We start from the raw sequence: 27,448 nt of genomic DNA, 5'->3' as shown, positions 1-27,448 counted from the left end.
CTGAAAAAGACTTTTTTTAAATAATTTTTTTTTAGTTAAATTAACTGATTAAGGCATGATTGTAAGGTTAACATGAAGTGCCACTCGATATGAAGAAAGTATTTTTTTTATATGAAGTTTACTACAACACTAGTGGCAGAGCTACGGGACTCTATGTACCAATATGTTCTGTGTGTTTTAAGTTTCAAAAGAAGCACTTCACCTCAGTAAGCTAATAGACTGTCACCATCACATAATTTTATCGGCCAGACGACCCCATTTTTATTTATAGTTTACTCTGCATTATTTATTCTATATATTTAACCTCATTCCATGTGACCCTTTCATTTTTCATGTTCTGTTTTGAATTATTAAATGTGATATAAAAATCAGGAATTGGACATCCTTAAACTCGTGTTTTCTTTTTTCCATTGGAAATAAAGAGTAATGATTGCAACACTTTTCTGTCTTTCACAGTCTTATGGATCGGGAGGTGGCTCTATTGGCCGAGATGGATAAAGTGAAAGCAGAGGCCAGTAAGTATATGTGTATTTCCCCCTTTTTTGCTTTTTTTTATTTTATTTTTTATAAATGATGCATTGAAAGAAAGGTTTTAAAAGCAAGCTAGAATTAAGCTTAGACCGAAAACCAAGTGCTGGAATTGGAGCATGAAGCAATAAGTTACCTGAGTGGTGCAAGAGTAACCTAGAAATTCAAAGTTTAATTTCTCTAAAGCCATCTGGAATTGTGTAGCGACTTGCGATGTTGTGGTTGGTGGCAGTGATCAAAGTAAGGGAAAAATTATGCAACTTGCTATAAGAAGGGGGTGGCTTTTCTGCATTGCAAAAGTGTCAATACTGCATTGCAAAAACACATAGTGTCTGAGCACAAGCTGTAGTGGCAATAGTATATAAATGCACTGCACAGTGGGCATTGCTGGGGTTTTGGTTTGGAATTTGAACCCTATCTGAAGTAAAGAGATGCAGGCTTGCTGTGGATCCCTCATAGTACAACTTGTTCTAACCAATTTTGTAGTTGTACTTGGACCAATAAGAATCGGGATTTTTCCGAATTTGGAATCTTTGATGGTGTTGACGTTTGGTGGGCCAGAAAGGCAAATAGGAAAGTTTTTTTTTTTTGCACTGGCTTTGGTAGTTTAACACTGATTCTCTCTCCTGAAGTTCTGTGGTGGAGACCTGAGCCTAACAGGCTATGCTCCAAAATGTGTTTTTTGCCTACACTGTTTGCCACTGTATTACTGAGTCTTACTCACTTGTGTGCTGTTGTAGTCCCACAATCAGGACTGTGCTGTGTACAGTATCATAATCCAAACCAGAATTAACATAAACTACTCTGACATAAAAACAGAACAAGGTATATGCAGAACTTTTTAAAATACCCCTCACTTATGAAAATTACAGTATACATGTCTGGGTTGTGTGGTGATTCAGAGGAAAGTGTTACTGTGCAGGAATGCATACCTCACAAGGAGTCCTTTCTCTTGGACTTTGCCCTGTGGATACCTATCAGGTGTCATGTCTACTCAATAGCGCTTTTGTGAGTACTTGCAGTTAGGAAACGACAACCTACAATAATCCTGCTTTCAGCTTCTGTGCTCTAGTTTCTTCTTTCCTTTTCTTTACTCTTATGTCAGTGGTTTAGTTACTAAGAATTAAAAGAGAAATTCTTACTGTTTTTGTGGAGTTAATGGTCTTTTGTGGATGCATTGCTCAAGACCAGATCTATAGGCTTTGATATGATGTTTGCTTGCTTATTTGCAATTATAAGCTTGGCTGTACACAGTTTCACAGTCTTTACTTTTATTTTCTCACTTGCTGAAAATTGTCGGTCTTATTAGATCAACAGCTGACTGAACCAATTCTAAAATCCTACCATTTTAAATAATATGCAAGTTAACTTAATTAGACCTGTATCCACTATGACTGTGCAGTTGCATTTTAAGGTGTTACAATAGCAAAAAAGGAACCACTTGCTCCTATCTCTAAAAATTTCATTTTTTTTCCAAAAAATGTTTGAGGTTGAGGTCAGTGCTGTTGCAAGAGTTCAGTTAAGACCTGTTTTGCATTACAATACACAAAGTGCAGTCCATGAACATAGTTAGAATTAATGCTGCAGCACTGACAGTTTAATTCACTGAAACTTAGTGACCCAGCTTGAACCATTTACCATCAGTTCCAGGCTGTTATTCCATTCCCACCAACCTTAGTTTGCACTGTAGCAGGGTTTTTTTTAACCCTGGATTGAGGGGCAAAGAAAAATAGGTTGCAGAGAAGAAAAATAAAAACTAAATACTAAAGGCACATAAACACAAAATTCACTTTTATACAAACTCTCCTTGTATATGCTTACATTACATTTTGTAAACCACAGTGGGGCCAGATTGCCACCATTTTTTTTTAAATTAAGTATATTTCGTTTTGATGCATTGTTTGTGTTGCCTGGTTCGCGGTAAAAATCATGGACAAAATGTGGGTTGCTTGAAAAAAAAAAAAAATGCACTATTGTGTAAGTGTTGCAGTCTCCTGGATTCAAGGGTCCAGAGGTTCAAGTGTGATTTACTCAAGACTTAACTGGTGTTTGGCATTGTATTTGGTAATAAATAAGCTCATTTGCCCTGATTGGTGCTAAAATCTACTTAACTACTTAACTAATACTTGATATTGACTATCTAAAATGTCTAGACTACAAAGACAAACATGCTACAAAAACTAGCCTGATAATATTAGAATGAGGTATTATTACCTGTAATTTACTCGTTGTCGGAAATACCTTTCGTATTATTTTGTACTAACGATTTAGCTTATTAGTTGCAATAAAGAAATATTGTTCCTTCTGTGGTGAAATTGAACCTTGGTGATAATTGGACTTTTCAGCAGACAGTGATCTCAAGCTTGGTGAACAAATCAGTCCTAGAATATCCTGAAGTGTCTTCATCGGTTCTCAGCTTTAAATACAGCTCTAAATATATTGTTTATATAGTTCAATACTAAGATCCCACTGATTATTATTATTAATACTAATTCAAAAGTGGAAATTCCCTGTGCATGTTTTACAGGACACTTAAGGGCAAGCTAAGCTGCCCATTAGCATTGTATAATAATGCTAAATGCTGTTTGTGTGCTTCTGTTGTAGTGGCTATCCTAGACAAGCGGCAGAAGCGAGCAGAAGAGTTGAGGAGACTCACTGACAAGTCTGCTTCAATGTCTGAAGAGCAGTTAACAGAACTACGTGCAGACATTAAGGTATGGAAACGTACATGTGTACCTATACCGTTTAAAGTAACTTCCAACTTCTATTGTAGCAAATCTGCCACCAAGATATTTTTAGACATTATGCCTAATTTTCAGTATCAACATGTTTGTGGTTACATGTTTAGATTGCCATAGACCTTGTGTAATCATAACTTGGATATGAGAACATGAGTATACAGAACACACTACCACCCCTCCCTCACCACACACACAATGCCAAAATAAAGTGTTAGTTCAGAAAGGGACTAAAAACTTAACTACAATGCTGCATACAGTGGTACCTTGAAACTCAACGTCAATTGGTTCTGGGTTAAGCGTTGAGTTTTAAGGTATTTTTTTCCTTTAAGGATGTATGGGAAACTTGTTAATGCGTTCTGTGGTCCCATGGAACTGCATATATTTTAGGCTAATGTAAAATAATGGGGTTGTTTTTAAAACTTATAACACAAATATAATATAAAAAAAACATTTGAAATACAAGATACAAAAAAAATCAATGCAAAAAATACAATAACCTGTGCTTTACCTTTACTTCTTTACTGAAGTGGACGCTTTTAGAGTGGATTTGACTGTTATTCCACACAAATGCAGAATTATCTCATATGCACACTTTGGTGACGTTTTACTGCACCACTCAAGCCAAGCACGGAACAAAGCGGCTGGTTATTGTTTGTTTGAAATGAAATACTTTTTTTTAAAGAAACTGAACATGTTGAGTTTAGAGAAACGTTTTAAGGTTTAGGGTACAAATTTCTCGACAAAGGGTGTTAAGTTTCAAAGATTTTGAGTTGAGTTACAAGGTACCACTGTATAGAAGCTGTATTTTGCTGACAAAATTCAAATGTTTTTATTTGTGGTTTTTTTATATATATGTTTAAATGTAGCTGAATTGATACATTATATTGTATTTCAAATTAGGTGAATAATTTAATATTGCAAGTGTAGTTACGTTTATTTCTACTTATTTTACAGCATTTTGTAAGTGAGAGGAAGTATGACGAGGATTTGGGAAAAGCGGTTAAATTCACTTACGAGCTTGATTCACTTAAAGCCAGCATCATGGCATTCGGAGCAGGTAAGCTTGTGCTACATCTACACATCTAAAAGTGTACTATTTTATTGGTTTTGATAATCACAGCCCACCTGATCTCTCTCTCTCTCTCTCTCTCTCTCTCTCTCTCTCTCTCTCTCTCTCTCTCTCTCTCTGTGTCTCTCTCTCTGTCTCTGTCTCTGTCTCTCTCTCTGTCTCTGTCTCTGTAGTGTATCATCCTCAGACCGGCTACTCCAATCGCTCTCGCTGCAGCTCAACTTCTTCTTCCGTTACTAGCTCTGCCCCAGTGGAAGCCCCGCCTCCCGCTCAGTCTCAACCTCAGGCCTCTGGCTACACAAGCCGTCCCAACGTCCCTCACAAACAGGTATGGCATACAAATGCATTCGAAGGCTGCTGCAGTGACCCTTACTAATAGGTATTAAAAAGAATGTACTGGAATATACTCGGTAATTGCTCGAGCTTAGGGGGCTATTAAATACATGGTTACGTTCACTCACAGCTAACTACAGGGGTTGGACAAAATAACTGAAACACCTGTCATTTTAGCGTTGGAGGTTTCATGGCTAAATTGGACCAGTCTGGTGGCCAATCTTCATTAATTGCACATTGCACCAGTAAGAGCAGAGTGTGAAGGTTCAATTAGCAGGGTAAGAGCACAGTTTTGCTCAAAATATTGCAATGCACACAACATTATGGGTGACATACCAGAGTTCAAAAGAGGACAAATTGTTGGTGCACGTCTTGCTGGCGCATCTGTGACCAAGACAGCAAGTCTTTGTGATGTATCAAGAGCCACGGTATCCAAGGTAATGTCAGCATACCACCAAGAAGGACAAACCACATCCAACAGGATTAACTGTGGACGCAAGAGGAAGCTGTCTGAAAGGGATGTTCGGGTGCTAACCCGGATTGTATCCAAAAAACATAAAACCACGGCTGCCCAAATCACGGCAGAATTAAATGTGCACCTCAACTCTCCTGTTTCCACCAGAACTGTCCGTCGGGAGCTCCACAGGGTCAATATACACGGCCGGGCTGCTATAGCCAAACCTTTGGTCACTCGTGCCAATGCCAAACGTCGGTTTCAATGGTGCAAGGAGCGCAAATCTTGGGTTGTGGACAATGTGAAACATGTATTGTTCTCTGATGAGTCCACCTTTACTGTTTTCCCCACATCCGGGAGAGTTACGGTGTGGAGAAGCCCCAAAGAAGCGTACCACCCAGACTGTTGCATGCCCAGAGTGAAGCATGGGGGTGGATCAGTGATGGTTTGGGCTGCCATATCATGGCATTCCCTTGGCCCAATACTTGTGCTAGATGGGCGCGTCACTGCCAAGGACTACCAAACCATTCTGGAGAACCATGTGCATCCAATGGCGGTGCCGTGTATCAGGATGACAATGCACCAATACACACAGCAAGACTGGTGAAAGATTGGTTTGATGAACATGAAAGTGAAGTTGAACATCTCCCATGGCCTGCACAGTCACCAGATCTAAATATTATTGAGCCACTTTGGGGTGTTTTGGAGAAGTGAGTCAGGAAACGTTTTCCTCCACCAGCATCACGTAGTGACCTGGCCACTATCCTGCAAGAAGAATGGCTTAAAATCCCTCTGACCACTGTGCAGGACTTGTATATGTCATTTCCAAGACGAATTGACGCTGTATTGGCCGCAAAAGGAGGCCCTACACCATACTAATAAATTATTGTGGTCTAAAACCAGGTGTTTCAGTTATTTTGTCCAACCCCTGTATGTTCTGGATGTTCACATATTGAACAGAATGAGCTAAACTAATTAAAACCGATAAAGAACAAAGATTAAAAAGTAATAATAGTAAATATATAAGTAACCACATTAGGTAGACTGGAAAAAAAGGCTAGCACTTGAAAATGTAACTCTTTAGGGCTTTGTTTACATGATACGTAACCAAACAGCTTTTGCACTGGCAGTGCCACTGTTTCTTATGGAGCGAGGCGGAGCCTTTTACCTTCCCTACTTGGTTTTTACTGCTTGTCGTTGTGCTTTTAATTCATCTGATCAAACTTTGACCCCATTTGCTGCATAAAGTCAAAATCAGGGTGGCACAGTGTCTCGGTGGGTAACACTGTCGCCTCACATCAAGAAGGTCTTGGATTCGGGTCCCAGGTGGAAAGGTGCGGGTCCTTTCTTTGTGCCGTTTGCATGTTCTCCCTGTGTCTGTGTTGGTTTCCTCTGGGGGCTCCGGTTTCCTCCCACAGTTCAAAGACATGCAAGTGAGGTGAATTGGAGATACAAAATTGTCCATGACTGTTTGACATTAAAGACTTAAACCAATGAATCCTGTGTAACCATTAATTACCTAATATAATATATAAAGGAAAAAGAAATGAATCTGTGGCCAATATGTTTGCTAATATATGATGGTCAGGGGTTTGTGGTCATGCAAATCTCAGTCTAACTAAGTGAATGTGAAAAAGATCATTGTGATTCTGTGGAACAACCTTCATTTCTTGAAAAATTCTGCTGTTGCTGAGTAAACATCAGTTTGCAGCACCAGTTAATGACCATATTTCTCTCTTACTCTCTGCAGGTGTTCCAAGGTAACAGGCGTATATTTCAGGGCTATCCGGGTCAGCGCCATAATAGTGGTTCCTACCACGACCGCAATCCCAACCGCACCAACTACCGCTACTCCGGAGACCAGCGTCACCAGGTTGAACGTGGCCAAGGTGACACTTCCAACTCGCAGTTCTCCAATAGCATGAGGGGCCCCACTCACCCGTCTGTGTCAACCCATCGGCAGGATCGCCCTGCCCAAAACGGGTTACCTCAGAGGCAACCCAGGACACCTCCAAAAGCCCCCTGACACGCCCAAAATGTCCTTCTGTTTTCCTAAGCTCTAACCTTTATCCCTCTATCAGTCTTTGCCCACATAATTCCTAATTCCTATTCCCTGCACCCTGATTACCTGGCCGGTACGTACAGTTGAAGAATAGAACTTAAGTTTACAATTCCTATTTGTCAATCGTAGTGCCACCTTCCTTCTCATCATTCATTTCTTATATTTACTCTTTCACTTTTTTTTTTTTAACTTTTCAGTGTCTTTCAAACCTTCTTTCTCACCAATGTTGTATTTGACTTTCTGTTTTTTTGGGGTTTTTTTGCTTAGCACCACTTGCTCTGTACAATTATTTATCTCATAGTTGTTGTGCTTGTATTGGAGAGGCCTGATAGTTTCAGCAAAAGTGGCCAAGACTTTTTCAATTAAATTTATTCCATCTTGATCTGAACTCTTGGTGCACTTTTGATATGTTTTTAAGCTTTAAGCGTCATATCTATTTGTGTTCCTGTTTCATTTCTTTATGTCTTTTTTTATGTAGTGCACTGTTCTTCCCCCTTTTGAGATTTAATTTCTTTTTAAACTTGCTTTTTTGTGTGTTTTTATTTTGTTAAATTTGTGTTCATTTTGAGAATGATCAGCTGTCGGGCCATTAAATAACAATGATTCTGAAGTCATTTGTAAATCACAGTGTTAAATGGTACGTATGGATGTATATTAAAAAACAAACAAAAAACAAACAAAAAAAAGCTTTTTTTCCCCCACATACAGACAGAAAAAATAGAATAAAAGGTTCGGCAATGTTAGGTCTTTTAAGAAGTGCTGCTGACCTTATACAATCTGTAAACACTGTATTTGAACCTTTTTATAACAACTTTTGTCGTATGTCAAACGCCGTCATAACACTGTTATAATTTCTAACATGATTTATAACCAAACTTTTATAACCACTTATACTACCAGTAATTGTAACTACATATCCATGTGCATGATATGCAATGTGACAACTTCTTAGACAAAAGAAAGAAAGAATCACAATTTTTTCATTTATTAAAGCTCGAATATGTACCAGTTTTGGTAATATGATACTGTTATAGTACCTGCCGGCAACTGTTATGACCAACCATTACAGCACATGAAATCTTGCATGTTAGACTTATAACATTCTTATGTCAGTGTAATGACTGAGGGTTCATGTAAAGTGTTACAAAATTCTTAGACCACCCTGAAGTAGATCATTTGAGTGTGTTTACATGCACAGTAACATGATTATCAGATTTTGGCAGTTTTCTGATTATTCAATAGGCAATTTAAAGCTATATCTAAAGTTGTAAAAGGGCCATTATGGGACGTGCACTTCACATTTGTAAAATTAGTAAATCTTGGATGATGACCACTATGTTGACATATCACTGGGAACACTACTGTGGCATTTATGATGCTGTCTTAATTGCACAGCTTCATGCAGGACAGTGTTCATGTGCTGTTGTCCACCATAAAAACTAAACATTACACTTTTAACCAACAAACTTTATTCACTGTTGATTTTAGCCTAGTAAATAGGTTATTTATTTCTGTTGGATTCCTACAGTTGCACAGGTGTGAAAAAGCTGTTTGCTCTGGGTTGCCATTTGACCAATACAATGGGCATTTAACTGCCTAATAATATGTAAATTGACGGTGGTAGTACTCAGCTTACACACTGCTTAGTACACCACCATGTAATTTGGAACTCTGCCTTATTCAGTTCGCTCAATGCAGGTTACTGCACCTCTACTATTTGGTTTTTAAAATAGACAAATGCCATGCATTTTTAAATTGCAAGTAATAACACAATTTTCATAATGCATGCTTCTGCAGATTTATGTGCTGAATTTAGCATAAAAATAGTCATTATCTTGGTTTCAATGGTTATTCAGCAAATGAAATATATAACGAAATTGGCAGAAAATACAATCTATAAGTCTAAACTAGACTGTTTAAGACTGTATAACACCCCACCCCCAAAACTAAGCAGTTGTATTGGTTGTCTTTGAAACCTGATTATTGTCTAACTCAAGTAAATATTAAAGGGGTGCTCGGGTGGTGGCCATAATACTACCGCTATTCTGAAGACCAGCGTCACCAGGTTGATTGAGGCCAATGTGACACTTCCAACTCGCAGTTCTCCAATAGCATGAGGGACCCCACCCGTCTGTGTCAGCCCATCGGCAGGATCGCACCGCCTAAAACGGGTTGCCATAAGAGGCAACCCAGGACACCTTTAAAAGTCCCCTGATATGCCCAAAATGCTGTGGTGAAGTGATAAAACATGATAGCCCACCAGTGCTGAGATTTTAAGCTCGTAGGTTATAATCTTAGCTCTGCTATCAGCCGGCCGGGCACCTAATCGCAGACACGATTGGCTAATGTCTGCTGGGTGGAAGGATCGAAGGGATTCCTCTTCACAACTGCGATTACGGTCTATGCTGACTGAACGATGGTGCCTTCACACATGAAAAAAGCATTTGGCAACTGCACACGTCTGATAGGGCACATGTTAGGTACAGGCTCAGGTCAGGGTAGGGGTCTGCAGCAGTGGAGGAGAAATATAACCAGGGTAATTGAATACGACTAGATTGGGAGAAAAAGAGAAAAAAGCATACACAGAATAGAAAAGTAGACTTAAAAGGTTTTCTATTTGGATTAAGTGGATGTAAATTAATCAGATTATTGTCAAAGGCTGGTCATGTCAACATGCTCAGTGAAATACATGAAACAGCATTGTGTTGCCTTACGATCTGGTGATTACTTTTTATTTGTTAGTACGTCACCTTGATTGCTTTGGCTTTTGTTCCAGCCAGGCTCTTTATCAGGATTGATAGGAGGCTAAGCTGTGATTGGCTCTTGCTGTGCAGTGCTGCTTGTACTTGAGCTTACTGCTTAAAGCCTTGTTTATTTTTCCTGGGTCCTGTAGCTAGGTGTATGTGTGCTCTTATTATTCCTCCTCAGTATGCATGCAGTGCAAAATATACTTACCTATAATTGCAGTTTAACCTCCTCTTTGATTTGATTTTTTTTTTGGTTCTTTTATTAGCATAAATACGCTATTCGTGTTCGTCTTGCTTCTGGACTTATTCCTGTCAACTGACGTGCATGTCACATGAACCTTTCTGAAGGTGCTAAAGAAAAATTTAAGATTTCGTTTGTTTATGTATTTCTTCTGATATGTAATTCTACAATGACTGAACCAGAATCCAGTTATATACCTCAGCTGCTCCAACTCCAGACAGACCGTCCAGGCCTCTGCTTGCTTGATTTGGCTTAAGAAGTGCAGTTGAAAGTATTCTGCGGTATCGGCCGTGCTGCCAGCTCTCACTGAAGTGTGATATAACAAATAAGCTGCTTAACCTCACTGCCCGGGTAGCAACTCCCATTCCACTGCCTTAACAGCTCTGCATACAACATCTGTGGCCATTTTTTAAAGAAGGATGTTTGATTTACTTTTTCAAATTTTAGTATATGAAGGGTTGATGAAATGATCATTTTTTAATCTAAATGATCCCTGTCCACAGTTTCTGTTTCATTACCACTAGCAGTACTTTTGATTCTCTTCCCTGTACTGAGGAAAAAACTCAAAGCTTGGTGACTAAAATATTTATGTATAACAAACCCTAAAAGTAAAATACATGTGATTTGAAATGGAAATGTAAAACTACACCTGCTACACTCTATAGCTGTGGTTTCATTCATTTCCTCCCAATTTTGGTATCCAATTGCACTTCCTCTGTACTTATACTACCCTCCACTGTTGACTGAGCAGCATCGCAACTGACACACGCCCCCTCCGACACCTGTGCAGTACCGACTGCCTCTTTTCACCTGCACAAGGTGAGTTCATATGCGGACCAGCTTTGTATACGAAGAGCCACGCCCTGGTCAATGCAATTTTCCCCGACTTTATCAGCAGAGGTCGAAGCTGCATCAGTTATGAGGAACCCTGGTCCGGCTCATCCCACCCTGTGTGAACAACAGCCAATGGCAGAACTGAGATTCAAAACGATGTGTTCGAAATCTCAGCTCTGGTGTGCTAGCGTGTTTAACCTCTGCGCCACCTGAGCGGCCAAAAGTCATTCTTATCCGACTTTTCATGTAGAATCAGACCCGCCGGATGTGTATGCTGCTGATGCACAAACAAGTAATTCTCTCTGACAACATATTTCCATCTCTGAAAGGATAAATTCTACATGTTTAGAAATTAATGAGCAAGTCAGTGATTTTAAAGTTCTTTTCATGTATTTAGAGCTAATAAAATATAATTTGGCCTCTATGGTGCCAAAGACTCTAAATATTATATATATATATAAAATAAAAAAAAAACACATCTGTTTGTTTTTAACCAATGAGCACAATAAGGTCTTCTGTTTGTCAATTATGTGCATGTCATGAGTGGTGAATTTGACTTCTGTAGGTCTTGACGCAACACAGGCAAATCATGAGTTTCCCTTTTTAATCAGTACAGGGAATGTCTGTGGTGATCACATCTACGTTACAGATGCTGTAGATTGAAATGCTGGCCTAGTCCCATGTAGATCTGTTTTCACTGGCTGCAGTCTTTAAACCTTGGTGCTGTCCCTGCATGCTTAAACAGCTGTGGCTCAACACAGCTACAATAATGTGTTAGCATCTGGTTGGGTGATTTTCTCAGTAGCAAAACCAGTAGGCACATCTGCTTCTTCTGTTTCTTCTGCTGTACCCTCCACCACTTGCAGTCTGTAAAGCTTAAAGAATTCTCACCTGACTTTTATGAAGATCTTACCTGGAATTTAAGTGCTTGTCAGATGCTGAAATTTGATTTGGTGACTAAGATTGTAGTCTGGATCGTTGTATTTAACCATTAATTACACATTCATATGACCGTTACTGTTGTGTGGAAATTTTTCACCAAAGAGACACGTCACGTTCATGATTTTTTTTTAACAGCTTGTATTTGCCGGTTCACTTTCGTATACAGTTCAGTCTGTACATATGTATTTATGTATTTGTTTTTTAGGCCCTGCACAGGACCATCTGTATGTAGTTGTATTATTAGCTGTATGGATTACCTGCACTTGTAAATTGTAGTTAAATTCTTCCCGATGTATAAAGATGTCCCGTTCCATTTGTTTCGGTTTGTTCGGTTCCCATTATGAAACGACTGTAAACTCAAGTGCCTTCTGTAGTTCCTTGCTTACATTCTCATTTCCCATTATCAACTATGGACCAAAGACATCTAGTCCTCTCCAGACTTTTCTTCTACTTTACGAGACTCCTTCCCTATCTTGCTCTAGTACAAGCAGCACTTAGACAAATCTTTCCTCTTTTTCACTTGTTAGCACACTTCTCATTGTCTATAAATAAAACAAGAATTGTTAGCAATTACTGAATGCTGTTGTTTTCTTTTTAAACAATGAATGCTAATTATATTGTTATCTATTAGAACTTCCCCTTAATCGGGGCAGTCAGTCAACTGTGCCTGTTGGACACAAAGCTCCATCAATAGCACAGCTGGGATTCGAACTCGAGAGCTCAAGTTCTTGGTGGTGGTGAGCTAGTGTATTAAACTTCAGCACCAACTGATTGGGGCAGCATTGCGGCTCAGTGGGTAGCACTGTCTCCTCATAGCAAGAAGGTCCTGGGTTTGATGTCCAGGTGGAGCGGTCCGGGTCCTTTCTATGTTCTCCGGGAGCTTCGGTTTCCTCCCAAAGACATGTGACTGTGTTTGACATTAAAGACTTGAACTGATGGATCTTGTGTAACCAGTTCTGTCATGAATGTAACCAAGGTGTATACAACGTGACGTTAAAATCTCAATAAATAAATATGCCTATTATTGGCACACAAGGGATATTTATAGCCAAGGTTTGCAATAGAATGTCCAACAAGCTTATGCTATGGTGTCTATTCTAAAAAATGATTATAACAATTTTGTTAGAGGAATATCAGCTTCTCAAGGGGTCAAAATGTCCATGGTCACAAACTTCACCTAGATGAAGTTACCTAGATGCAACAAGAAGCAAAGACATCACTGCTGTTTACCAAATGTAACACAGTAAAAAAAAGAGGCATAAGATACATTTTTACAGATACTGAAGCTGAAGTGTGTGGCATAATGGTGCAGTGGCTAGTGCTGTCACTTTAAGAACTCCCACATATCCAAAGACATACAGTGAGGCCAATTGGAGCTACTTAAAATTGCCCTACAAGTAAGTGTGTGTTTACTTTGTAATGGACTGACGACCTGCCTGAGGTGTTTCTTAACTTTTGCCCAATGAATCGGACCCTGAGCAACCCTGACCAGGATGAAGTTGTGGTAAAAGTGTCAATGAATGAGTGAAGCTGAAGTGTCTACAACAGCAACACACTGTCATGTGAAGCCAAATGGTGTTGATTTTGTCATCTGACTTGAACAGTAAATTTTAAGTTCCATAAGAAACATGCAAAAATATATAACCTCAAATCAGAAAAAGTTGGGACGGCATGGAAAAAGCAAATAATAAAAAAACCCAGTTTCTTACATTTACTTGGAAGAACCTAAGATATTTCATGTTTTATCTGCTCAACTTAATTTCATTTATTAATAAACATCCATTCCTGCATTTCAGGCCTGCAACACATTCCAAAAAAAGTTGGGACAGTAAAGCATTTACCACACTTAAATGACGTTTTGGCACTGAGGATACCAAGTGATTTAATGTTTCAGCTTTTATTTTATGATTGTTTTACTAGTCTGAATAATACAGGTCTATAAACTAGAGAACAAAAGGCGAGACACTGCATCACAAAAAAAAAATAATAATAAGTGGGTGTACAGATGACAGATTTGTGAAATTTGTGTTTTGGTGTGTTTTTTAAATTAAATATTTTCATTTATTTAGCAAAGCATTAAAATCATGAAGCATTACAGTCTGCCACCTGGAAACCTCTGTATTGTAACTATTTAATTGTAATATTTTTAGACTGTAATTACATAAGATGTGTAATAGATTATTAAACTCTTCTCCATCTGTCTCCACACCCACAAGGGAGGTACCACTAATAGTTACTTTTAGAACATAACGTTTTCTGGACAGTGTTTTTTATGGGGAATACCTTATTTCATCAAGACAATACAAAGCAAAATCAAACACTTACAATAGACAGAGTTGTTTTTTTTAATAGCATATTTTATTTTCTTGAAATACTTTAAAAATATACACAGACTAGACATAACATTATGACCACTGACAGGTGAAGTGAATGATTATGATGATTATCTCTTCATCACGGCACCTGTTAGTGGGTGGGATATATTAGGCAGCAAGTGAACATTTCATCCTCAAAGTTGATGTGTTAGAAGCAGGAAAAATGGGCGAGCGTAAGGATTTGAGCGTGTTTGACAAGGGCCAAGTTGTGATGGCTAGACGACTGGGTCAGAGCATCTCCAAAACCGCAGTTCTTGTGGGGTGTTTCCGGTCTGCAGTGGTCAGTATCTGTCAAAAGTGGTCCAAGGAAGGAACAGTGATAAACCGCCGTCAGGGTCATGGGCGGCCAAGGCTCATTGATGCACGTGGGGAGTGAAGGCAGGCCCGTGTGGACCAATCCAACAGACGAGCTACTGTAGCTCAAATTGCTGAAGAAGTTAATGCTGGTTCTGATAGAAAGGTGTCAGAATACACAGCGCATTGCAGTTTGTTGCGTATGGGGCTGCAAAAGAGGGACCAACACAATATTGGGAAAGTGGTCATAATGTTATGCCTCATCGGTGTACTTTAATTTCATAACCATGTACATTTAAAATAAAATAAAGAAGGCCATATATGAATGCGAGGGGTAAAAGGTTCTCTGCTTTAATAAACTAAGGGCTCACAATATTTGTTTTGTTTTCCATGCCACAACTGTACTCCCCACCTCATTTATCACAGCACTATATACAAGTACATGCTGCACAGTAAGTTGAAGGAAGAGAAGGCAGGATGAGGAATCATTTTTTTTGCTGGTGCAAGACAAGTGATAGAGAAATAAAGAAGAGTAGAGTGGTCCTCTGTGCATGCTAAGATGTTTTGTAAGAATCAGCCACTGATCGGTGTAAAACCTGTCCTGAGGCTTTACAAATGGCGGAGGAAGTGTGTGATAGACCAGCAAGCAAAATAGGCTGCCTAAGTGTACAAATTTCCTGCAACCCTATTTGCATTTTAAAGCAAGGTCAGGCAGCTCATCTCAGAGTTGAAAACCACTGATCCAGAAATTGCAGAGTTTATCAGCACAAAAGCAGTGTGGGAAATATAGGAGACAATAACAATGTAGCATTAGTAAAATTGGCATTGGGTGATCAGCGGTTAAGGACTGGACTAGTTATAGGAAGGTCACTCGATCAAGCCAAACATCTGCCAGGTTGCCACTGATTGGCCTTTGAGTAATGCCCCTAACCCTCAATTTCTTGGATTGTAGTATATGGTCACAGTTATAAGCTGCTTTGCATAAAAGTGTCTGCTAAATGTAATAAGGTGTTGTCCACGTACTTTTGGCTGTAAATGCAAAAGGCGTGTTGTTTTTTTGCAGGCATGGTTGGTTTTCATACCAGAGACTTCTCCCATCAAGTTAGAAGTATTCCAAGATATTGCTCAGGTAATCCTTTAAAAAAGGATTTTCTTTTGTTTCAAAAGGACAAGTGGAACCAAACCCTGCCTGCAAAAACCCACTACACCATTTCATTTACAGCCAAAAGAATGTGGACAACACCTTATTACATTTAGGACATTTAGCAGTCAGGGATATGCTGAAAGTAACACATGGTCACTCAATCACTCACTTTCTTAACCGTTTATCCAATTAGGGTCGCGCGGGGGTGGGGGTTGGGATGGTGTACGGGGTGCTGGAGCCTATCCCAACTTTTTAATGGGCGCAAGGCACACAGTAACACCCTGAACGGGACACCAGTCCATCGCAGGGCAGACACACATACACACACCCATTCACCTATAGGCAATTCAGTGTCTTCAATTAGCCTGACTACATGTTTTTGGACTGTGAGGGAAACCCACACAGACGGGGAGAACATGCAAACTCCGCACAGAAAGGACCCGGACCGCCCCGCCTGGGGATCAAACCCAGGACCTTCTTGCTTTGAGGTGACAGTGCTACCAACCGAGCCACCGTGCTGCCCGAAACAGTCCAAAACTGACACAAAATGTAATGTCATTAGACTTTGGGCTCTGTGATAATACAGTATAATCCTGTGTTATGAAGTGTAATGTGTAATCTAAAAAACAAACATAATTGGCCAGACAATTTTAACTTTAATTGAGTATTTTTAGAATCTTAAGAACCAGGCTGTGGTTGCCCACATCCTGCTCCTGAGAACATAGTGGGCACAACCAAACCCATTTCTTGGTAAAAGCTATAAATTAATTGCAAACACACTCCTTGGATTTCAGCACTTTGATGAAAAGGGACAAGCTGTTCAGCAGAAACTGTCGCAATCAGAAACAGTGTTTCATTCAAAACTATTTGACTGCAGCTCAGTAGCAAGGTTTTTTTCCTTCAGCTTATTTGCAGAGTTGGACATTGTGGACATCAGTACAGAGTTGTGAACAGTGTGACAGTGACTGTGGGGTTTTCTCTGAACTGTGGATGTGCTGCTAGCTGAAGATGCATTACGTGGCATTACAGGTGCTGTTATTGTTGCCTCTATTTGCTGCATTAAAGCATGAAAAGGAGGTGGAACAAGCTACAGTAAGTTCAGAAATGATCCATTGTTTTTATATTATATAAAGTAAATACAGGTAGTCAGGAGTTTACATATAATTGTGAGGGACATGTATGTTATGGTAGTATTGAGATTTTAATGCATTCTGCAACCATTTGTAATCTTTTTCTGAATTATTAAAACCTTTTAAGACTAAGTTCTTAAATGTTTAAAGTTTATTATGAGTTTACTGACAAATACATACAGTAACTTACACTGATCAGCCATAACATTAAAATCACCTCCTTGTTTCTAAACTCATTGTCCATTTTATCAGCTCCACTTACCATATAGAAGCAATTTGTAGTTCTACAATTACTGACTGTAGTCCATCTGTTTCTCTGCATGCTTTGTTAGCCCAATTTACATTTACATTTTCGGCATTTAGCAGACGCTTTTATCCACAGCGACTTACAGTATACAATCTAAGCAACTGAGGGTTAAGGGCCTTGCTTAAGGGCCCGAGAGTGGCAACCTGGCTGTGGTGGGATTTGAACCGGCAACCTTCTGCTTACTAGTCCAGTACCTTAACCGCTAGGCTACAAATGCCCCATTTCATGCTGTTCTTTAATGGTCAGGACCACCACAGAGCAGATATTATTTAGGTGGTGGATGATTCTCAGCACTGCAGTGACACTGACAAGGTGGTGGAGTGCTAGTGTGTGTTGTGCTGGTATGAGTGGATCAGACACAGCGGCGCTGCTGGAGTTTTTAAATACCATGTCCACTCACTGTCCACTCTATTAGACACCCCTACCTAGTTGGTCCACCTTGTAGATGTAAAGTCAGAGACGATCTCTCATCTATTGCTGCTGTTTGAGTTGGTCATCTTCTAGACCTGTGGACGCTGCCCACAGGGCGCTGTTGGCTGGATATTTTTGGTTGGTGGACTATTCTCAGTCCAGCAGTGAGGCGTTTAAAAACTCCAGCAGCGCTGCTGTGTCTTATCCACTCATACCAGCACAACACACACTAACACACCACCACCATGTCAGTGTCACTGCAGTGCTGAGAATGATCCACCACCTAAATAACACACAGAGGTCAATGTATGCCAAATGGGATGCCAAACTAGCTCATGGTAAGGTGTCCAGATACTTTGTGGACACTGCATTGTGGTTCAATAAAATAAGAAAGAAACATTTAAGGAAACTTGTATGCTAATATTCAAAAATCTTTTTCTTTAATTCTCATTTTTTAGAGCTATCTGAAGCAATTTGGTTACCTCCCTACCTCACTACTTCATTCTCAAGATCAAGAAGGAAAGATGAATCAATTCTCTGAAGCACTTAGGTAACATACACACATATACTTAATTTTTTTTTATAAACTCCTTAATTATTCTCATTCTACCTCATAAACATCCAAATGAAACAATAACAAAAGGTGGAAGCCACCCTCAAAGCTCCGGTCTGTTTTAAGCTGTCACATGATCACTAGTCATACCAATACTGTTAAAGAGTGTGATCTGCACTTCAGTTATCTCATTTATTTTCTGTTTGATTCAAAAATCTTGCAAAAAGTGTACAGAGGATGGCACGTCTGTTTGTTTCTAATATTTTTTCTTCTCCCTTTTTCAGACTATTCCAGAACGTGACAGACCTCCCAGTAACAGGTAGATTGGACAACGCCACTTTAGAGATAATGAAAATGCCACGTTGTGGCCTTAAGGACTCATTTAACCTAAAGTTCCTCAAATTCTGTGTAGTGGGTGAGTTGAAGCATCCGTAACGCTTTTATTTCTTAATTGGATATAACACAATCTGCAAATATTTTTACACTCTATGGCCAAAAGTATGCGAACACCTCTCATAAAAACAACTAACAAGTGTATAAAATCAATGTTATTTTTCCAACTTTGAAGAAATAATTTAGTTGGAGTCTCATTTCTGTCCCATCATAAAAAGTAATGTTGCCGCTCAGGTGGCACAGTGGTAAAATACACTAGCACACCAGAGCTGTGGTTTCTAATACATTGTATCAAATCCCAGCTCTGCCATCCATCTGGGCTGGGCGGCTATATGAACAACGTTTGGCTGTTGTTCATCCGAGGAGGGAAATGCCGAATAGGGACCTCATAACTGATGCAATTATGACCTCTGCTGGCTGATTGATGGTGTCTGCACAGAGTAGTGAAATAATGCTGGTCAGGGTGTGTCTCTCCATGCACAGGGCTGATTCGCATGTGAACTCGCCTCCTGCAGGTGAAAATATGCAGTCGGCTACTGCACACGTGTCGGAGGGTGCGTTTGTCAGTTCGCTCTCCTCAGTCAGGGGCGGGGGTCAGCACCAGTAGGGAGGAAGCATAATGCAATTGGGTAAAAATGGGACGCACTAAAAAGGGAGAAAATGCATTAAAAAATGTTTAGACAAGTTTAACCCCACTGAACAACTTTTGGATTTAATAAATGATCAATTGTGAGCCATGCCTTCCTGTCCAACATCAGTGGCAAACCTCACAATGTTCTTTTGACTGAATAGGCAAACAGATTTGGAATAGGATGTCCAACAAGCTAATGGTCAGGTGTACACTTAAAACAATATTGGCCATATAGTGCATTTAAAAAGGATATTTTATTCCCCACTTTAAATGTGTTTTTTCCCACAATAATTTTCTTGTGAATGGTCCACCAGTGCAGTTTTCCCATTTTATTATGTATTTTATTATTTTTATGATGATGATGATTATTTATTTTTTAACATGGAATAAAGCAAACACTAAGATGGTAGGATAGAATGTGTTTACATGGTAGATTGATCTGTGTTGTGGCAGGTATCTGGCATAAAAAGAAGCTGAGTTACTATATCCATAACTATGATCCTAATCTGGGAATGGCTAAAACACAACAGGCTATACGAGCTGCATTCAAATACTGGAGTGACGTTACACCTCTCCAGTTCTATGAGGTCACCAGCCAAGACGCTGACATTGAATTAGCCTTTCATGGGAAAGATACATTCTGCTCAATGCCATTTGATGGACCAGGTGAGTGATGAAGAAAATTAGTATTGTATTGTTTCTTTAGACAATATGTTTTCATAATATTTGGGAGTGTGTCTGTGGCAATTTTTACCAATTCAGTTAAAACAGGGCACAGAAAACTTAATTTCAGGGCACTGATTTTGGCCTGCTACCAGTGTTTCAATTCATCCCAATGGTGTTCAGTAGGTTTGCGGTCAGGGCTTTAAGCAGTCCACTGGACTCCATACAAAACATGTCTTTATGGCCCTTGCTCTGTAAACAGGGACACAGTCAGGTCACGACATTATGACAATAAGCTGAACATCCTATTCTAAAACCATGGACAATATAGATCTTTATCCTCCTTTGCACCTGTAATATCCTCTACTCTTCAGGGAGGGCTTTCCGCAAAATTTCGTCTGTGAGAATTTGTGCTGATTCTGTTAGGCTAAAACAGGAAAGAGCCCTCCCAAATCTGTTGCCACAAAATTGGAAGCATGTAATTTACTGTCTATAATTGATTTCATACACCCGTTTACAATGGGTGTGACATAAACACGTGTCTTCGTTCAAAACTAATGTCAGAAAGCACTGCAAAGTAGCACCAAATACTCACCCCAAAGGTTATATTACAAAAATTAATAACTAAATAAAAAGAACATGCAGTAATGAAAAAACAATAATAAAAAAAGTAGAAAGGCACAACCTCCTCTCAACTGTAAAGCATGGTGAAGTAAGCAGTAATGGTTTCTGGCTACTTTTAACAATGTCAAAGTAGAGGAAGCTAGATGAGAAAAAAAGGCAACAGAATGATTTCAGAAAAGGAAAAATTGTGATTTGAAATGCCCCAGTTATGAATTATAAACCAATCGAGGTGCTGTTGCATGACCCTGAGAAAGGCAGCATGTGTAAAAAAAAAATCAAGGATTAAGTAAAAGTTCTGATCAGTAGCAATAGGACACTTTGTCATGACTAAATCAGTTTTTCAACCTTGGGGTAAGCAACAAATTAGCAACAATCTTTAGTCCAGTTTTTAAGGCTTTTAAGTTTCGATTTTGGAACAAAGCCTTCTTTCTTACTTAAGAGGCTCTAAGCACATGGCAATGCAATGCTTGCTTCACTGTGGTTTTCTTTCCAGCTGTATATTATGCAGGGTTTTTACACAAGCACAAGTAAATATAGTTTCAGAATGCTAGTAACATCAAGTGTGTTCTGACTTTTATACAGGAAGGGTTTGTAATTTTTGTGTCATTTTATTTCACTTGGTTAATACAAAGAAATTATACTGCTTTTTTGTTATGTTGGGTTTATTGTGTGTTTATTGGGGGGCACTAAACATGGACACTGAATAATAGTTTAATATTGAATTTTTTTTTATATCACTTACATTACATTTTAAATTCACTATAAAGATCTTGTAGCTTGTTGGTGTAGTACAATGCATATTTACTGTGCTCCTCTGCAGGAAAAACCCTGGCTCATGCTCAAGGCCCAGAATATGGCATAGTGCATTTTGATTCAGATGAGCTGTGGACGGACCGGAAACAATATGGAGCAAACCTGAGAATTGTAGCAGCACATGAGATAGGTCACGCCCTGGGTTTAGGTCACTCCAGGTATCACAGTGCTCTCATGGCCCCTATATATCATAGTAACTATGATAACTTTCAACTTCATCCGGATGACATTCAGGGGATTCAAGCACTATATGGTAAGAACAAATGAGTGCCCTAATCTCTAGCTTGTCATTAATGCCACTATTGTTGAACTATCTGAAATTATTTGTAGCCTTAGAAATGTCTTCATGTGCCTCTTATGTACAGTGAGGGAACACACATATTTAACTTTGTTTTCTTTGTAATTTAATATATAAAACATGGCCAAAACATGTTCCCTTCTTGCAAATTCGCTATGATTCTGATAAAGTTTAAATAACTGATGATTGAATGATGATGATTGAATGAATTCATTTGTTTTGCTTTAGGTAAACCTGATGAAAAGCCAGAAACATATTCTCCTCCTCCTGATCCATGCACTGCCTTACTAGATGCTATAATTCTAGGTAAACACAGTGCTTAGTGTAATCAATCTCTACTTGGTTTTCAACCTTACTCTGCCTGCTATGATCACATGGATTTTATTGTTATATGTAAATGCATTGGTTTGTTTTGAATGCCAAGTGGTGCAGAAAATTGTAACATGACTCATCTGTTGAAGTAGTTTGGCACTGAGCCAGGTTAACAGTCATGTCCTTCAGTGTTGCCATTTTGGCTGGCAGAGGGGGCACAGAGACACAGATGACTGATTGGTCAGTTCCTTTTGATTCACAGACCCTGCCTATAAATCCATGTTTTGCAGGAGCAGCACCAGTTTTTTGGGTTGGGGTTCCACTGTTGCATTGGATGTCCTGGCCCGATTCCTTATCTTTCCTCTTTTCTGAGAGCTGGGCTGTCACAGACGGCCGGAGCAGTCTGTCATATGACATGTGACAACCTGTTCTCAGTTCTACGCTATACCTGTTATGTTCTGGATGTTCTTGTGTCTTTAATTTGTTACTTTGTTTCCTTTATACAGTGGTACCTTAAAACTTGACGTTAATTGGTTCTGGAAGTGGCGTTGAGTTTAAAAGACGTTGAGTTTCAAGGTATTTTTTCCCATAAGGATGTATGGGAAACCTGTTAATGCGTTCCATGGTCTCGTGGAACTGCATATATTTTAGGCTAATGTAAAATAATGGGGTTGTCTTTGACACTTATGCACCAAAAATAACACAAATGTGATACAAAAACACTGAAATATAATTAAAAACAGTTAAAAAATCAGTTAAAAATGAATATAAAACATACAATACAATAAAACCTGCTCTTTATGTTTACTTTTTTGCTTTCTCACCGTATACCGTGTTCTATGCAGTAAAAGCGCATTCACATGAGTAGTGATAAAATAGCATTTGCACTTTTTTCACCGTTTGTGCACCGTTTGTGAATGCGCCTTTACTAAACGGAATACGGTATTCCAAGACATGCTTCTCCTCATTAAGAAGGGTAAAGAAAACGATAAAGAAGTAAAGAGCAGGTTATATTGTATATTTATATTGATTTTCAAATTGTATTTCAGTGTTTTTTATAAAAACTTATTGTACTAAAACAACGAGCGAGGAATTTCATTAGTGGAGAGAACTTATGAGCAGTAATAATTACGTTTGGTGTTTCTGTGTCGTTCTTTTAGTACATTAATCCACGTTAAGCTTTATTTTTTTTTTACAATAAACGTTTTAAACTCGGAAAAGGTGATTCTCACAATTTCTCAGAACCCCCAACTATAATGCAGATTCGTCTCATATTTGCACTCTGATGATGTTTCCCCGGACCGCTCAAGCCGAGCGCTGAACAAAGCGGCGATTAATTGTTCATTTGAAATTAAATAAATATATTTTTTAGGTTGAACACGTCGAATTTAAGGAAAATGTGGGGTGTCGAGTTTCAAATACAGTAGACCCTTGACTTATGAATTTAATTGGTTCCAAAGGGCTGTTCTTAAGTCAAAATGTTCGTTAGTTAAACCTATTTTTCCCATAAGAAATAATGTAAATAGAATTAATCCGTGCCAGACTTCCCAAACCACCCCCTTACCTAACCTTTCTAATGTCTTAAATGCTCTTTTTATTATAAATACAACTATATTTTCCCTTAAATCTTAAATGATAGAATAGACATTACTGTAATAAACAATAATAAACAACAATACACAGTAGTACTGTACTGTACATAAAAAGAACATCACGTTTCAGTACAGTACGTGTGCTGTACCATACATCATAATAAATTTCCTTCTTTTTATAGAAAATGTATCTACCAGAAACAACAATAACAATAACATATTTCTCTATTATTTCCTTTTTTATTTCAACAGTATTGTATTTTGTAGGTGTAATTGCACGAAAGAAAGAGTACTTTACTGAGCGTACTTCCTTCTTCTCTCTCACTCACTGTCCCCTCTGTCTGATACACAGTGACAGCTACTGGCAGGTGTAATTATACAACAACAAATAGTAACAGATTTTTTCATTTTCTCATCACTGCGCTTCCTCTGCACCTTATTTGGGGACATTTTAATATTGAATTTTACAAAATATAAAAAAAACCCTCAAAAAACAGCTGCTGTCCGAATGTTCACTCACTGTGTATATATAGAGAGAGAGAGTGAGAGAGAGAGAGAGAGATGGTTGGAGTCAACTTGTTCGTGACGTCACGTGTTTCGCGATTTTCTGTTCGTAATCCGAAATTTGTTCGTACGCTAAGTTGAAAAAGATCGTTCGTAACCCAAAATGTTCTTATGGTAAACCGTTCGTAACTCAAGGGTCTACTGTATTTCGAGATAGGGAAAGTCGAGTTACAAGGTACCACTGTATTGGCCATTATATGTATTTGTATTTATCTTCGTTTTGTTAGTTGCTTTTTAGCCACAACATTGTTTTACCTTGGTTAAAATACTTTTCTGATTATTTCCATTCCTGCAGTTGTGTATTAAAAAGGTGTATTTAATTAAAACGAGCATATTCTGATGGGGACATAAAACTTGATTAATTAATTTGGAGTATTTTCTGTTCAGGACCATTCCATAAGACATTTGCTTTCAGTGGAGATTATGTTTGGACGATATCAGATTCTGGCTATAACACACCAGTACGAATCAACTACCTGTGGAAAGAACTTCCTGGTCACTTAAATGCTGCAGTGCACTCTCTGAGGACCAAAAAGTCTTACTTTATTAAAGGTAGAACGTTTTACCCACAACATAACGCATTTAATTTAAATTAAAATCAGATATTCACTGGTTATATTTGTAAAACTATTTGATTTTGTCTTTCTGGCAGAACTGATATAAACCAAATCAGCTAATACAACTGATTCAGAAGTTTTAGTATGAGGACATCTTGAGCTTTTGCACACTTTATTATGTTGTGGGTTGAATTGTGAATAGAGATCATTGCCATTTTACCCACCATTCCACATGTAATCACCCATTTTTTAATTAGTATTATTTTTTTTAATATTTAAAAACCAAAAAGAAAAAGGAAAATAGTTTCTGTGGGTTGAACATGATGGTGAACAGGCTGAGACTCTCCTGTAAATCATCTTACACTTGTGAGTAAATGGTTTCCTCCATTGAAGTGTTAACATAACTTTGACTCACCCTGTATTAATGCAGCCAAATTCAGAAACATCTTTAAATAAAACCTCCGATAGTAAAGGTAGGCAAAGTCAGACTGGGGTGACAACGCAACACATGAAGCCAAAACAATACTGGAGGGGCTTTGGAGTTTCTAAATGTCCTTGAATGGCCCAGCCAAAGCCCAGACTAACAATGGTAGCCCAAACTGTTGCTACAAAGTTTAAAGCATATACTTTATTTGTTGGCAATGGGTGTGACTAAAACACCCAAACTTAATTAGAAATGGTGTCCACACACTTGTTTTTGGCAATGTTACAAAACAAACTTAAAGCAACAGGAAAATAACTACAGAGCATGTGCAGATTATGTTATTCTTTGTTCACTCCACATGCTCCTTTTCTTTCCCAGGTAATAAAGTGTGGAGATATACTTACTTCAGGTTGGACCGCGATTTTCCAAAAATACTAATCCTCCCTGCAAACATTGATGCTGCCTTTTACTCGCACAGCAATAGAACACTAATTTTCATTAAGGTAAGCAGTTTAAAGCACTTAGTCCTGCACTACACATGGATATATGCATTTCTTATTGTTATTTATTATCCTGTTTTCTTATTGTCTTAAAGTTTTTTCTTTTTACTTTTGTCAGTTAAATAAATGTTCAAAAGAATCACAGATTTTTTTTTCAAGGCCTACTTAGGGGCCTATCTGTGGCAACTTAGCAATATTGGGGCTTGACCATTTCATTACTAGTCCAATACCTTAACCACTGAGCTATCCCTGCCCTACATTATAAACCATTTTTAGTATATCATAATCATTATATCTGTTTAAAAAAGTCTTATTCTTGGGCTGCCTTATGGTTTGCTTTTTCATTGTTTTACCTTTTCTCTTTAGCCACAGTTTTGTTTTACCTATTCATTATTAAATATTCTGCAATTAGTTTAATTACAAGGGATCTTTAAAAAGTTTCTGCACTTTTATATTTTGGTTGGAAATGGTGAGGGCAGGGGCAGTAGTAACTGGTCGTGTCTGAGAGACTAAGAGAGAGCTTATAGTCCGGATTTAGCACCATCTGATTTCCACCTGTTTGGACCCCTCAAAGAAGCTTTAAGGGGAAGAAGATTTTCATGTGATGATGATGTACAAGCAGCAATGCATTGGTGGCTATGTGCTCAAAAACATATTTTGCTGATGGTATTAAAAAGTTGGTACGATGCTGGGAAAAATGCATCAGAAGGTGACTATGTAGAAAAGTGATGTAATTTGTTTTTTAAATTCTTAATAAATAGAGTTTTAAAAAAGTGTGGAATCCTTTTGAAGAACGTTCGTATCTATAATATCACAGGTGCAGGGCTTCTCTTGGTGCCTCTGTGGCGAGGTGCTAAACTCACTATTAGAATATATATTTAACATGAGAGCATACATTATTCACATTGTTCTTTAAACTTATTTAATTACAGCTTTCATCCACTGTTGTTACCCATTGCAGCTATTAAAGCTGATAATCACCATGTCACATGGTTCCTCTAAATAAGTATGCACAGTATGTTGGCACTGTGGTTAGTCTTGATGTTGAGTTCTGAGTGGAATTTGACATGTCTAGAATCCCTAGTCCAATCATCAACTCTGTTTACTGTCTGTGTGTAATTTGGAATGTTTTCCATTTGCTCCTGTGGGTTTCTTGCAGGGTAAACTGGTTTCTGACAACTTGCCCTACACTCCCTAACACTTCTAAAAATAATTTTTGGTATGTAATTAAATAATGCATTGAATTAATTCTCTCTCCGTTTCTGTCTCTAAGGGTTCGGAGTACTGGGAATGGGATGAACTGGGATCTGGTGAGAAGCTGAGAAATTATCCTAAACCCCTCTCGGATCTTGTTACTGGATTTCCCTCCAGCCCTGATGCGGCGTTCACCTGGATTAATAGTTATGTCTACGTTTTTAAAGGAGATCTGTACTGGCGTGTGAACCCTGGGCGCTTTATTGAGAAAGGTTATCCATTCAGCATAAGAGAACGCTGGATGAAGTGTGGTTAACCTTCACAGAGCTGAATGCATATAGTTGCAATCAGAAATATTAACCCTACAAAGAAAATAAGGATTTATAACTACTTACAGAGCTAGATTTTGCTTTAAATTAAGGTAGTTGTTGGTTAGATTCAGCAAATAATCAAAGAAAATTAATATGTAGCATTTTAGAAGACATGGTATTTCAATAATACTTCCATGTCACAACTATATAGGGCAGTGGTTAAGGTACTGGACCAGTAATCAGATGGTTACCACTTCAAGCCCCACCACTGTTGGGTCTAATTACAAATAAATAAATGAAATAATTGCTTTGTTTCATGTTCTATTGGCAGTATGTAACACAAACATTAACAAAACTTTGGCAGTTTAGTGACGCAGCAGGTGATTTTGCACAACTCCAGAGACACA

At 38.5% G+C, this 27,448-nt stretch overlaps 2 protein-coding genes across 4 annotated transcripts in view; both read left to right on the top strand.

The window, feature by feature from the left end:
• spats2 (spermatogenesis associated serine rich 2) overlaps nt 1–7,797 on the top strand; it is a 32,935-nt gene extending 25,138 nt beyond the window's left edge. For all 3 annotated transcript variants that reach the window (XM_062998445.1, XM_062998447.1, XM_062998446.1), the window contains 5 exons: nt 457–515; nt 3,133–3,242; nt 4,224–4,326; nt 4,512–4,666; nt 6,876–7,797. In XM_062998445.1, the coding sequence (XP_062854515.1) occupies nt 457–515; nt 3,133–3,242; nt 4,224–4,326; nt 4,512–4,666; nt 6,876–7,151 (703 nt within the window). In that variant the 3' untranslated portion in view covers nt 7,152–7,797. The remainder of the gene's footprint in view (nt 1–456; nt 516–3,132; nt 3,243–4,223; nt 4,327–4,511; nt 4,667–6,875) is intronic.
• Nucleotides 7,798–16,766: 8,969 nt separating this feature from the next.
• LOC134318235 (matrix metalloproteinase-19-like) lies at nt 16,767–27,347 on the top strand. Its single transcript, XM_062999059.1, has 9 exons — nt 16,767–16,856; nt 18,071–18,162; nt 18,450–18,580; nt 19,643–19,855; nt 21,297–21,542; nt 21,816–21,893; nt 24,443–24,607; nt 25,415–25,539; nt 26,810–27,347. Exons 1-9 carry the CDS (start codon nt 16,773–16,775, stop codon nt 27,044–27,046), a joined length of 1,371 nt encoding a protein of 456 aa, XP_062855129.1. The 5' UTR covers nt 16,767–16,772; the 3' UTR covers nt 27,047–27,347.
• The last annotated feature ends 101 nt before the right edge of the window (nt 27,348–27,448 follow it).

Source organism: Trichomycterus rosablanca, chromosome 7 (assembly GCF_030014385.1).
Source record: "Trichomycterus rosablanca isolate fTriRos1 chromosome 7, fTriRos1.hap1, whole genome shotgun sequence".
NCBI classification, from domain to species: Eukaryota; Metazoa; Chordata; class Actinopteri; order Siluriformes; family Trichomycteridae; genus Trichomycterus; species Trichomycterus rosablanca.
Note: the sequence above shows the minus strand (reverse complement) of the source record. Positions and strands in the feature narration are given on the sequence as shown.

Excerpts from the sequence above, each read along its gene's own strand:
- LOC134318235 (XM_062999059.1), top strand. The coding sequence starts at position 16,773 with ATGCATTACGTGGCATTACAGGTGCTGTTATTGTTGCCTCTATTTGCT. Across the intron at positions 16,857-18,070 it reads AGGAGGTGGAACAAGCTACA|AGCTATCTGAAGCAATTTGG; the intron begins GTAAGTTCAGAA and ends CTCATTTTTTAG. Across the intron at positions 25,540-26,809 it reads GAACACTAATTTTCATTAAG|GGTTCGGAGTACTGGGAATG; the intron begins GTAAGCAGTTTA and ends TCTGTCTCTAAG.